The sequence below is a fragment of the Bos grunniens genome, chromosome 4 (assembly GCF_055505025.1).
Source record: "Bos grunniens cultivar Pamir isolate PY7600 chromosome 4, Bosgru_T2T1.0, whole genome shotgun sequence".
Lineage (NCBI taxonomy): Eukaryota > Metazoa > Chordata > Mammalia > Artiodactyla > Bovidae > Bos > Bos grunniens.
Genome location: NC_141168.1, coordinates 83,742,635 through 83,756,772, shown reverse-complemented (window position 1 = coordinate 83,756,772; position 14,138 = coordinate 83,742,635). Strand labels below are relative to the sequence as shown.

Genomic DNA, 14,138 nt, shown 5'->3' with positions numbered 1-14,138 from the left:
GATGGTGTGGCTTGCCTTTAGTTTATCATCTATATTAGAGACTGTGAATAGCAATTGACAAGGTTTCCCACTTCCTCTTACTGCTATAAAGCTCTGAGCCAAAATCATGGTCCATCTTGAGCATATGTATTGATAAATGTAGTCTCTACTTTGAACCCTGTTACTGACCTGGAATAGTATCAGCCCTATAGACCTTTCTGGTTGCGACAACTTGATTTATAGTGGTCATATCCTATAGGGGACTGGAATGCAAAAGTAGGAAGTCAAGAAACACCTGGAGTAACAGGCAAATTTGGCCTTGGAATATGGAATGAAGCAGGGCAAAGACTAATAGAGTTTTGCCAAGAAAGTGCACTGGTCATAACAAACACCCTCTTCCAACAACACAAGAGAAGACTCTACACATGGACTCACCAGATGGTCAACACCGAAATCAGATTGATTATATTCTTTGCAGCCAAAGATGGAGAAGCCTATACAGTCAAGAAAAACAAGACCAGGAGCTGACTGGCTCAGACCATGAACTCCTTATTGCCAAATTCAGACTTAAATTGAAGAAAGTAGGGAAAACCACTAGACCATAAGGTCTATGATATACATAGATTATACAGTGGAAGTGAGAAATAGATTTAAGGGCCTAGATCTGATAGATAGAGTGCCTGATGAGCTATGGACTGAGGTTCATGACATTGTACAGGAGACAGGCATCAAGCCCATCCCCATGGAAAAGAAATGCAAAAAAAGCAAAATTGCTGTCTGGGGAGGCCTTACAAATAGCTGTGAAAAGAAGAAAAGTGAAAAGCAAAGGAGAAAAGGAAAGATATAAACATCTGAATGCAGAGTTCCAAAGAATAGCAAGGAGAGATAAGAAAGCCTTCCTCAGCGATCAATGCAAAGAAATAGAGGAAAACAACAGAATGGGAAAGACTAGGGATCTCTTCAAGAAAATCAGAGATACCAAGGGAACATTTCATGCAAAGATGGGCTCGATAAAGGACAGAAATGGTATGGACCTAACAGAAGCAGAAGATATCAAGAAGAGGTGGCAAGAATACACAGAAGAACTGTACAAAAAAGATCTTCATGACCCAGATAATCACGATGGTGTGATCACTCACCTAGAGCCAGACATCCTGGAATGTGAAGTCAAGTGGGCCTTAGAAAGCGTCACTACGAGCAAAGCTAGTGGAGGTGATGGAATTCCAGTTGAGCTGTTCCAGGTCCTGAAAGATGATGCTGTGAAAGTGCTGCACTCAATATGCCAGCAAATTTGGAAAACTCAGCAGTGGCCACAGGACTGGAAAAGGTCAATTTTCATTCCAATCCCAAAGAAAGGCAATGCCAAAAAATGCTCAAACTACTGCACAATTGCACTCATCTCACATGCTAGTGAGGTAATGCTTAAAATTCTCCAAGCCAGGCTTCAGCAATATGTGAACCGTGAACTTCCTGATGTTCAAGCTGGTTTTAGAAAAGGCAGAGAAACCAGAGATCAAATTGCTAGCATCCACTGGATCATGGAAAAAGCAAGAGAGTTCCAGAAAAACATCTATTTCTGCTTTATTGACTATGCCAAAGCCTTTGACTGTGTGGATCACGATAAACTGTGGAAAATTCTGAAAAAGATGGGAATACCAGACCACCTGATCTGCCTCTTGAGAAATTTGTGTGCAGGTCAGGAAGCAACAGTTAGAACTGGACATGGAACAACAGACTGGTTCCAAATAGGAAAGGGAGTACGTCAAGGCTGTATATTGTCACCCTGTTTATTTAACTTACATGCAGAGGACATCATGAGAAACGCTGGACTGGAAGAAACACAAGCTGGAATCCTGATTGCCGGGAGAAATATCAATAACCTCAGATATGCAGATGACACCACCCTTATGGCAGATAGTGAAGAGGAACTATAAAGCCTCTTGATGAAGTTGAAAGTGGAGAGTGAGAAAGTTAGCTTAAAGATCAACATTCAGAAAATGAAGATCATGGCATCCGGTCCCATCACTTCACGGGAAATAGATGGGGAAATAGTGGAAACAGTGTCAGACTTTATTTTTCCGAGCTCCAAAATCACTACAGATGGTGACTGCAGCTATGAAATTAAAAGACGCTTACTCCTTGGAAGGAAAGTTATGACCAACCTAGATAGCATATTCAAAAGCAGAGACATTACTTTGCCAACAAAGGTTCATCTAGTCAAGGCTATGGTTTTTCTTGTGGTCATGTATGGATGTGAGAATTGGACTGTGAAGAAGGCTGAGTGCCGAAGAAGTGATGCTTTTGAACTGGTGTTGGAGAAGACTCTTGAGAGTCCCTTGGACTGCAGGGAGATCCAACCAGTTCATTCTAAAGGAGATCAGCCCTGGTATTTCTTTGGAGGGAATGATGCTAAAGCTGAAACTCCAGTACTTTGGCCACCTCATGTGAAGAGTTGACTCATTGGAAAAGACTCTGATGCTGGGAGGGATTGGGGGCACGAGGAGAAGGGGATGACAGAGGATGAGATGGCTGGATGGCATCGCTGACTGGATGGACATGAGTCTGGGTGAACTCCGGGAGTTGGTGATGGACAGGGAGGCCTGGCGTGATGCAGTTCATGGGGTTGCAAAGAGTTGGACACGACTGAGCGACTGATCTGATCTGATCTGATGGAAAAATACATGGTATAAATACATTTGTACTTATTTCTGTAGCACTGTATGGATAGATGCCTTAGAAGAAATAGATAATACATGTATAAGTTAGATTATTCCAAAAATATAATTCTAAAGTGAAAAGACTGAGTTTTACTGGCAAAGTTAATGCTATAAAACAGAGAAAAGAAGTGGAAATTATAGCAAGAATACGTTTGAAAATAAATTTAGACTACAAAACAGAAGTCCTGCAGGAGATGGAGGCAATTTAAGGTAAACTAGCATTTATATCTAGGTACTGATCTTCACATTAACCAAAATGGAAAAGTATGAGCAGGAACAGTTTACAAAGAAAAGTTGACGAGTTCTTTGCTGGGCATAATGAATTTAAGTTGCAATAAGATATCTAAGTAGACTATTGTAGCCAAAATTTTGAAATGCAGAAATGAATATAGGAAGAAAAGAAAGGCTGATGTAGTCTGGTGATACTTCAAGCTACAAAAGTGAATAAATTCCCAAAGGAAAAAACTTTAAAAATATAATAAAATTAAGAATATTAAAATAGTAGAAGAAATACTAGGAGAGGCTTTAATTATAGGAATAGAAGGAAATAAGAAGTGTCTGAAAAGAAATTTAAGGAACATATATATTTAGGGTTTTCGGAAAAATAGTGCCAAAGGAAATTGTGAAGATTAGATCATTAACAATTGAGGTTCAAAGTCCAAAAAAATAAAAGGCACAAGCCAGAGAAGCAATAAAAATTGTTGGAAAGATGTGACTGCTTTATTGTGCCAATGGCTGATGACAACCAAAGGAGGATGAGGAATCAGTTGGCTGATGAGGTGGTTCCTGTTGACTCACACTAAGAACACTACCAATGGGGAAAGAACTCTTGTATCTCCTGGTCTAAGGGATAACTTCCAAAGCATCTCCCGCCAAAGATGCACTAAACTGGGCTAGTCTTCCTTCTCCACTCTCAAATCTGTTTTCCTCAGTTGTTCCATCTCAGTGCTGCTAAGTCACTTCAGTCGTGTCCGACTCTGTGTGACCCTATAGACGGCAGCCCACCAGGCTGCCCCGTCCCTGGGATTCTCCAGGCAAGAACACTGGAGTGGGTTGCGTTTCCTTCTCCAATGCATGAAAGTGAAAAGTGAAAGTGAAGTCGCTCAGTCGTGTCTGACTCTTAGCGATCCCATGGACTGCAGCCCACCTGGCACCTCCATCCATGTGATTTTCCAGGCGAGAGTACTGGAGTGGGGTTCCATTGCCTTGTCCGTCCATCTCAGTAAATGATCCTTATCCAACCAGATGTTTAAATCAACTGTTTCTTTAATTTGTCCATGATTTTTCTTACTACTTCTCATATCCAATGTCTTATCAGTGAATGTAATCCATTTTTTCTACTTTCACAGAGTCTCTGCATTTGTCTCCTCTGTGATACAAGTCCACATCACCATAATTTCTCACCAGCCTTCAAAGTGATCTTCTTGCCTTCATTCTTGCCTGAGTATATATGTATTTTTTCCTACAGAAGCCAGTGATCTTCTAAAAACAGAAACCTGATAATGTCATTACTAGGTTTAAAATACTTTACTGGTTTCCCTTTTAGCCATTAGGAAAATAAACTACTGAACAATAAACTTCCTTCTTACTGTGGCCTGGTTTAACTTTTTGTCATCATCTCTGACCACCTCCCTCCTCTGTTGCGTAAAATTCTCTGTGGTTTCTGTAACCTCACACCTGTGTTCCTTCTACCTGGGAAACTCCTAGATATTCTTCAGGTCTTGAATTGTATGTCATTTCTTCTGAGAAAAACTTTCCCTAATTCCATCAAAGCAAGATCAGTTTTCCCTTCATTTTTCATTACAATCATTTCAAACTCTCTATTTTTCCAAATTATGTGCAATTTAATAATTTCTGTGTTTAATTGTTGGTATTCTCTCACAGACAGTAAGCACCATGTAGGCAGAAAACATTTCCCCTGATCCTCCACAATTCAGAGCACAGAGCAAGTGCTTAGGAAATATTTGATAAATAAAAAACAAATGGTGAGAGGTTATATGAAGAAGGGGGATTGTTTATTGGAGCAACCAACAGTCTGTAGATTACTGGATTGAGAGCAAAGAGAGAGAGGCCTTAGACATATAAAGGAAGAGAAATAATTCTTCCACAGAATGGAAGTAAAGAAAGATTGGGTGGGGAAGGAAGCAAAAGAAGGGAGTTCTTACTAAATGGCTTTGGTCTCAGTGGTATAGCAGATAAATAATCCATCTTTGGAGGATAAATTGAGAGATGATCCATTAGTTATTTTGAAGACAGTGAGAATGATTTTAAACAGCAGCAGATAAGTCTAAAGTGAGTCACTAAAAGTAAATAAAATAATTCCTTAGCGACATTAGCATTTAGGATAAATAGTTTGAATGTATGTACATCCATTTACAAAGACTATATGATTTTCTTCAACCTTGCTTAGATATGAAGACAGAGGAAAGTTCTGGGGTTGTATAGGCAGGTAACTGGAGGTTTAGGAGGCCAAAAAGTTCTAGGATGATAAGGAAGACAATTAGAATGACTGGATTAGATAAAGAGGAGGATTCACCAGAGAGGAGAGAAATAGACTGAGAGAATGACAGAGAGGGGCAAGGAAGAGAAAGGCAAATTTTGGGCTCCTGAGAAATAGAAAATGAATAGTGAGCAAAGGTTTGGGCCAAAAAGTAAATATATATAAGATTTTCTAAATTCAATATATTAAAAGAATGGCTTCTTTTAAATTTTTGGAAAACATCAACTAAAGGCCTGATTTATTTTGAAATTAGAGTGAATATTTTGTTTAAGATAATTATCTAAAGTTATTATAGCCAGGTCACATTAAATTGACTTTGTTTTTCTTTGATATTCTCTTTTTCTACTTTAATATGTTTATTTTCTGTGCATAATGGCACGTTTTTGTCATATCTGAAGTTATGTCAGATTTAATTTGGCTACCAAATCCTCTGTGCATATGGTGTCAGGTACCAAAGAGATACTGGGATTGAAGATCTTTTAACAATGTTATACATGATAACTTGCTTGATTTCCCACTAGAATCCACTTGTGTAAGATGATAATTATCCTCACATATTTTAGAGACAGACCATGATGCTTGATAAAGTCTTCTTTTTTATTTAGTCTTCTTTATTTTGAGCTGGAGGATAATTGCTTTATACTATTACACTGCTTTCTGCCATATGTCAACACGATTCAACATGGAGCCTCCCTCCCACCCCCACCCCACCCCACCCCACCCTTCTAGGTTGTCACAGAGCACCAGGTTGAGCACCCTGAGATGCTTGATAAGCCCTTCTTTCATGCCCAAATACCAACCTAAGAGAATATCTATAAGTATAAAATACTGTTTGCTTTGTTTTTATTTATTCTTCTATCATCACTTTTGCTTGATTATAACTTTCTGGAAGAAAATCTATGACAAACCTAGACAGTATATTAAAAAGCAGAAACGTTACTTTGCTAACAAAGGTCCATATAGTCAAAGCTGTGGTTTTTTCCCATAGTCATGTATGGATGTGAGATTTTGACATTAAAGAAAGCTGAGCACCAAAGGAGAAGGCAATGGCACCCCACTCCAGTACTCTTGCCTGGAAAATCCCATGGATGGAGGAGCCTGGTGGGCTGCAGTCCATGGGGTCGCTAGGAGTCAGACATGACTGAGTGGCTTCACTTTCACTTTTCAGTTTCATGCGTTGGAGAAGGCAATGGCAACCCACTCCAGTGTTCTTGCCTGGAGAATCCCAGGGACAGGGGGAGCCTAGTGGGCTGCCATCACACAGAGTCGGACACGACTGAAGCGACTTAGCAGCAGCAGCAGCAGAGCACCAAAGAACTGATGCTTTTGACCTGTGGTATTGAAGACTCTTGAGAGCCCCTTGGACTGCAAGGAGATCAAACCAGTCAATCCTAAAGGAAATCAGTCCTGAATATTCATTGGAAGCACTGATGCTGAAACTGAAGCTCCAGTACTTTGACTCGTTGGAAGAGACCCTGATGCTGGGAAAGTTTGAAGGCAGGAGGAGAAGCGGACAACAGAAGATGAGATAGTTGGATAGCATCACCAACTTGATGGACATGAGTTTGAGCAAGCTCCAGGAGTTGGTGATGGATAGGGAAGCCTGGCATACTGCAGTCCATGGGGCTGCAAAGAGTTGGACATGACTGAGCAACTGAACTGAACTGAACCTATTTGAGAACCAGGAAGGGATTGGTATACTTGGCTAGGAGTAAGGTATGGAAGGAAGGGTAGGTAGAAGAGAAGGCATGAAGAGTAGCTCCATGTCATAGAGGGACCAGTCATAGATGGCTTCGTTACTGTAAGGAGTTTGTGTTTTACTGCCAGTGATTAGAAAAGATATAGGAGGGTTTAGAGAAGTAGTGATGTATCAGAGGTACACCCTGACCTATTCGGTGGAGATACAGTGAACTCAAGAGTGACATCAGGGTTTGGAGCTTGAGTATCTAGTAAATGGTGTTCCCATTTAATGAGATGGGGTACAACTTGAGAGAACTTGTTTTGCTTTGTTTTATAGGAATCTCACCTCTCCCTTCCCACCCAGTTTTTACTGGAAAGTGGAATAGACCAATTGGTAGTGTGATTTAAACTATTATATGCTTGAAAAAAAAGAATAATGATGATGGCAATAAGTAATGCTTGATAGCTCTTACAGTTTACAAAATATTTTAATATCCAATAATGCATCTGCATTATCTGGTCACACCGAGGATGTCTGTATCTATTCCTGATTTTTATTGGAAAAAAATAACTTTTTGAAACATAAGTGATTTGTAACATACTTTAAAATGCATAAAGAACAGTTTGCATCTGCTGAAAAGGAGTGAACCCAGAAAATTAGCTCGTGAAATATGTCAAATAGGAGTTAAAAGAAAATTGAAAATAGACTATAATGAATGATCTCATTTACCCAATTGTTAATTAATATATATGCTATAATTTGTCTCTCAGATCCAAGGTTCATTAGTGCCCACCTCATCCCAGAGAGTGACAACCCTGAAGATGACAAAGTGTACTTTTTCTTCCGTGAAAATGCAATAGATGGAGAACACACTGGAAAAGCCACTCACGCTAGAATAGGTCAGATATGCAAGGTGAGGTAAAGAAAAAAATGAGAGTATCATTGTCTAATCACAGTTTTTTTCTCCTTTCCCATCTTTGTACAAATACAATAAAAATATGGCTAAAAAGCCTGCCTGATCATTGTAAATATTTAAATGGCAAAAACTATTGAAAACATATTACAGTTGCTTATGTATAACCTCATAGTCAAACATGCTGGTGGAGGTTGTCACATACTAGTTCACAAGTACATTAAATAATACTAGTTTGAAATTCAAGAGAAACAATTTTTTATATTACCTTGGAAAATAGTTTTTGTATTCTCAGACTTAGTAAAGTTTCCTACAGTGTGTAGGTTTTCAATGAATATATTTTGTTGGAAATAACTAAAGTATGAATATAAAAGAAAAGACATTATAGCTTATTTTTATAAGTTTATTGCCTTCAGTGTGCACGTACAAAGCACACATACATAATTTTGAAGCTGTGAGCTTTCATATACTGTGTGGCACAAAATTGGATGTGAGATGCATTATACTGTTAGATAGAATAAAAAATTGGTCAGTAAATACTTAGGGCTAAATAGTGTGAACATATGATAACAGTTCTGTTCTTACCCTCTGTACTGTAAAATATAGTATATATGCAATATGATTAAAGCCAACTGTTATTGTATTATTAAAGCACCTTTCATCTCAAGAAAATCATAAGGACAAAAGTCACTTATTGTCTTCAAATGAAATTATTTTTTAAAAAATAATGGAATTTTACAAATCACTCTCTTAGAAGAGGGGCGTAACCTCTTTTCTTCCCCAATCATGATTTAATTATTTATCTGTAGTATGTTAAATTACTGGAAAAGTATAAGTTTTAATGATCTGGAAACATACAAATGATATATGAATATATGAGAATCTTTTCTCCATAAAATACAGAGCATCATTAAAAGCATTACTTACAAGGGTTAAAAAAAATCTTTATACTAATAAAATCATATAAACAAAATATAAATCAGTGTTATAATTTTGAGGAAAAGTTATATTTCTTCAAAAATATGCACATAAATGCTATTTTAAGTCTAGAAGTTGCCAGTAAAAGCATATCATCATAATAGAATTTATTGCTACATTGGGTTACAGTTAATTTTCATTTTCAATGAGCAGTTACTTTTTCAATAGGTTACTCTGGAATGAGTTCTTTACTAAAATTTTTCTGATATTTTTTTCAACATGCTATTTGTAAAGTCAGAATTGTTTCAACTGTTTGAACTTATAAAAATACTTAATGCTTAGCATGCTTTTGTGTTGTATTTTGAGTATGGGTTATGAGGCATGCAGTTATTCTTTCATTCAATAAATACTCATTAAGTGCTACTATGTGCAAATGTGCTTATTTCCATGAACCAGCTTACTTAGATGGGTAAAATCTTACTACATAAGAGAGAGAGACTTAAAGCAGACAAAACAGACACAAGAGTAATATTGTCCATTGCTAAGTGGTAACAGAATGGAAAAAGTACAGTGACTGTTTAATGCTAAGGGATATTTATTATAAGTCACTCCTTGAATCAGGTTTGAATGACTAGATTGTACCAACAGTAGGATAAGAATGCAGTTACTTATATCTAGTCATTTAAAATTCATTTATCAATTTGAAAAATGAGGAATTGTGTTTTGTGTATGTTTCATATACAAAAGATAAGAAACGATAAAACTAATATTTTAAATTATCATTTGCATGCACAGTTTTTAAAACCATTATTCCCTCCATTCAGAATGACTTTGGGGGCCACAGAAGTCTGGTGAATAAATGGACAACATTCCTCAAAGCTCGTCTCATTTGCTCAGTGCCAGGCCCAAATGGCATCGACACTCATTTTGATGAATTGCGTAAGTAGCTAATGATGTTGGTGTTGCACAGAGTATACTTGTTCAGGCTTTGCCATAACCTTCAGAAATGCAAATTTCCCTAATTTTATTTTTAAACAGAGGATGTATTCCTGATGAATTCTAAAGATCCTAAAAATCCAGTTGTATATGGAGTGTTTACAACTTCCAGGTAAATAGCATTTTACTCTCTTATTATCATAGAAAATCCATGTCCTTTAGACACTGTTTTAAGTGTCCATATTTGTGAAAATACGTTTTTGAAAGAACAATGTTGGCTTAACCTTTGAGCTCTTGTGCATTCTTGGGTGCTTGAAACAAGTCATGATGTAAATCATTTTATACATAAATTTTAGCAAAGAAGTTCATTACTATAAATTTAACAATGAAATGCATTCTATGCCCTATGTATAGCTTTGACTTGAAAAATTTGAATGAAATATAAAATATTATAGAAATCTGTGTTTTGTTAACAGTTTATAGTAATATAAACTAAAGGTGAAAAATCTTTTTTTCCTCTTCTCTCCTTTCTCTTCTCTCTTGTCCTTACCCTCCTTCTCTCTCACCTCCTCCGTCTCCCTCCTTCTTCACCTCCCCCTCTCTTCCCCTCCTCCTTTCCTCATTTTCATCTCCATCAAAGCTCTTGCTGTCAATCAAACAGCATATTTTCTGACTGTTCTATTCAGCATAAAGTTTACATTACCTGGAGTTGCTGAATTAAATATGTATTTGCTGCTGCGCTAAGTTGCTTCAGTCATGTCCGACTCTGTGCAACCCCATAGACGCAGCCCACTAGACTCCCCTGTCCCTGGGATTCTCCAGGCAAGAATACTGGAGTGGGTTTCCATTTCCTTCTCCAAGGCATGAAAGTGAAAAGTGAAAGGGAAGTCGCTCAGTCGTGTCCGACTCTGTGCAACCCCATAGACAGCAGCCCACCAGGCTCCCCTGTCCATGGAATTCTCCAGGCAAGAATACTGGAGTGGGTTTCCATTTCCTTCTCCAGTGCATGAAAGTGAAAAGTGAAAGTGAAGTCGCTCAGTGGTTCCCAACTCTTAGCGACCCCATGGACTGCAGCCTACCAGGCTCCTCCATCCATGGGATTTTCCAGGCAAGAGTACTGGAGTGGGGTGCCATTGCCTTCTCCAAATATATATTTACATGCATATAAATAGTGTTATGTATTTGGATATGTATAAATGTTTAAAAGGGAAATAATTTAAAATCAAAAGTCAGGAAAACTGCTGCAAAGGACTGTGATAGCATAAAGAAAGATTAAACTATCATGTCCAATACTGATTTATTCTATAAGTATTAAAGCCATTAAAATTCGATTGGACATATTCACTTAATTTTTTAAAGTAACATGATATGAGTGTATATATTTGTGTCATATATATTCTATTTATGATATGAATACATTATTCTATGAGTACTTAGGGGCTTCCCAGGTGGCGCTGGTGGTAAAGAACCTGCCTGCCAGTGCAGGAGATGTAAGAGATGCAAGTTGGATCCCTGTGTCGGGAAGATCCCCTGGAGGAAGACATGGCAACCCACTCCAGTCTTTGGCCTGGAGAATCCCATGGACAGAGGAACCTGGAAGATTACAGTCCATAGTGTCACACAGAGTCAGACACGACTGAAGCAACTTAGCATGCACACATTAGTACTAAAGATGGTTTCATCCATGCCTTCTAATTTTGAGCAATGATAATTTGTTCTCTTATGTCTTATTAAAATATATATACACGCAGCTTTAAAAATACTAAACACTATTTGAAGATTTATGCTCAGGTATTGATAATTGCTATCTGAAGTTTAGGACATCAGCGTAAATAGCTCTGTCACTGTATAAAAATGAAATTCTGTTTTTGTTCTCTCTTTTTTAGTAACATCTTCAAGGGGTCAGCCGTGTGCATGTATAGCATGAGTGATGTGAGAAGGGTATTCCTTGGACCATATGCTCACAGGGATGGTCCCAACTACCAGTGGGTGCCTTATCAAGGAAGAGTCCCCTACCCACGACCAGGAACTGTAAGTGACCTAGGTGTTCAAGATAGGAAATGAGTACATTTATGCTGAAGACTCAACAAAAAAGCAGCTATGCACATATTTAATGCAGATTATGTAAAAGAATGATTCCAAGACTATAAATGAAAGCAAGATGAGGATTTTGTCTGATACCTTGAAATTCCACATTTAACAACATGTTCTTCAGAGACATCAGTGTTTAAGTTCAGTGCCTACCAGTAGTTATTGCCCATAATTTCTAAAAAATAGAAACTGAAAAGATAGCTTTATTTATTTTCTTTTCTGAAAGGGATATAGTAAAAATGGGTTTCATGGAGAGCTGAGACAGTTAAGATACACCTGGACTTATTCTCTTTGATCATGGTGAAGGCTCAAGAATTGCTATTAAATAGGAGGAAAACGTTTTTGACCAGTATTTTCTTCCTGTGAAAATCCCTCAAATAGTTAAAGAAGATATGCAAGAAATAAAATTACCTCATGGAACAGGGCCCCCATATTTTAACAGATGCTGTCTACTCTCACTGGCCCCTCTCCTCTAGCAATCCTAGGCACACTCCAGCTCAAAAAAATTGGACAGAGCTCATAATAAAACCAGCTTTAAGCCCACAGTTTAAAGTAGGGAGAAAAAAAAGAAAAGATCAATATGGTCAAAAGTCTTGCCTGGAGAATCCCAGGGATGGGGGAGCCTGGTGGGCTGCCGTCTATGGGGTCACACAGAGTTAGACACGACTTAAGCGACTTAGCAGCAGCAGCAAGCAAAGTCATCAATGTGATGTCAGAAGTTCTAAAATATGTGGATGGATTCATCCACTGCAACATTTTCTAACCCTAAAAATCTTTAAGGAAATAATTTCATATGATGACAAAACTTGTTCTTTAAATTTGTTTAATTGTACATGAGTTTTATTGTTTAATTCAAATGCTGTTTTTATATGATTTTATTGGACATAGAATGCTTTTAATCTTGTTTTCTGTATTACTAAACTTACTTAGGATTTCATAAAGATTACTTCTAGTTGATGGATTTTGTAAATAAAAAATTAAATAGACTTTCCGAAGAATAAATGAACAAGATAGAATATCCATTGATTGTAAGAAGCCAAATGGTTTTATAAAAATGCATATGATATTTACTCCATTTCTTAATGATCAACTGTTTTACTTTGTTGATGGACAGTTTTATAACTTATGGCTGTTTTTAATCTCTATGACTAATTAATGTCAGTGTATTCTAATTATAAACTTGCTCTGGGCTGACTTCAACAAACTTGGTGGAAGTCTTTCATTAGATACTGTGCTGTTATTTGGAGCTACAAAGTATTTGATCTGAAGATGTCTACAGTGTGTTTAGAATTAATAGCAATTAAAATTTTATTTTATGTCAGGCCTATTTATATGTATATGCATATTATATTCAGTAGCCCAATTATTGTCCCCATCTTACAGATCAAGACTCTGAGGCAAAGAAAGGAGCCAGGACTAATTCTGGCAGTTTTGTTCTAGAGCCTGAATTCTCACCCATTATTCACAGATAGTTGTTATAGCATGGGGAATCATGGTAGCAATTTGCACCAAGTGCTGGAGGCAGAAGGCAGAAGGCCTTAATTCCTTCTCTAAGCCAGGAGTTAGAGAAGGGCTTCCAAGAAGAGATAGCACCTTGCCCTGTGAATAAAATTCACTTAGATGAATCCATTAATTTCAAAAGTGGGCTTCTCAGAATATGTCATTCCATCTACACTACTGGAGAAAAACACTGCTGCTGCTGCTGCTGAGTCACGTCAGTCGTGTCTGACTCTGTGCAACTCCATATACGGCAGCCCACCAGGCTCACCGTCCCTGGGATTCTCCAGGCAAGAACACTGGAGTGGGTTGCCATTTCCTTCTCCAATGCATGAAAGTGAAAAGTGAAAGTGAAGTCACTCAGTCGTGTCTGACTCTTAGCGACCCCATGGATTGTAGCCCACCAGTCTCCTCCATCCATGGGATTTTCCAGGCAAGAATGCTGGAGTGGGGTGCCATTGCTTTCTCCGGGAGAAAAACACAGTAAGTGGCCTTCAAACAGTATGTCAATAGAATGGCATTTTCAAACAAAAACCTACAGCTTAAGTAGTACTAAATACAATGATAAAAGCTAGGCAAGAAAATGAGACAAATTATAAGATAAAAATCTAAAATAAATAAATCTCTTAATATGCAATCTTACATTTCTAAATTTTTGCAGGTTATTTCTAAATGGTGGTAGAAAAGCAAAAAAAAAATTAATGTCATAAAATATGTTTTATTGTTTCTTTTAGGAGTTTATACTGGAGAAGGCAATGGCAACCCACTCCAGTACTCTTGCCTGGAAAATCCCATGGATGGAGGAGCCTAGGAGGCTGCAGTCCATGGGGTCGCTAAGAGTCAGGCATGACTGAGTGACTTCACTTTCACTTTTCACTTTCATGCATTGGAGAAGGAAATGGCAAC

At 37.8% G+C, this 14,138-nt stretch overlaps 1 protein-coding gene across 7 annotated transcripts in view; it reads left to right on the top strand.

Moving 5' to 3' along the window:
* The window catches only part of SEMA3A (semaphorin 3A), a 553,854-nt gene that overhangs the window by 486,316 nt on the left and 53,400 nt on the right, over positions 1–14,138 (top strand). For all 7 annotated transcript variants that reach the window (XM_086398571.1, XM_086398572.1, XM_086398570.1 and 4 more), the window contains 4 exons: positions 7,648–7,790; positions 9,533–9,647; positions 9,747–9,816; positions 11,531–11,675. In XM_086398571.1, coding sequence (XP_086254697.1) covers positions 7,648–7,790; positions 9,533–9,647; positions 9,747–9,816; positions 11,531–11,675 — 473 coding nt within the window. The remainder of the gene's footprint in view (positions 1–7,647; positions 7,791–9,532; positions 9,648–9,746; positions 9,817–11,530; positions 11,676–14,138) is intronic.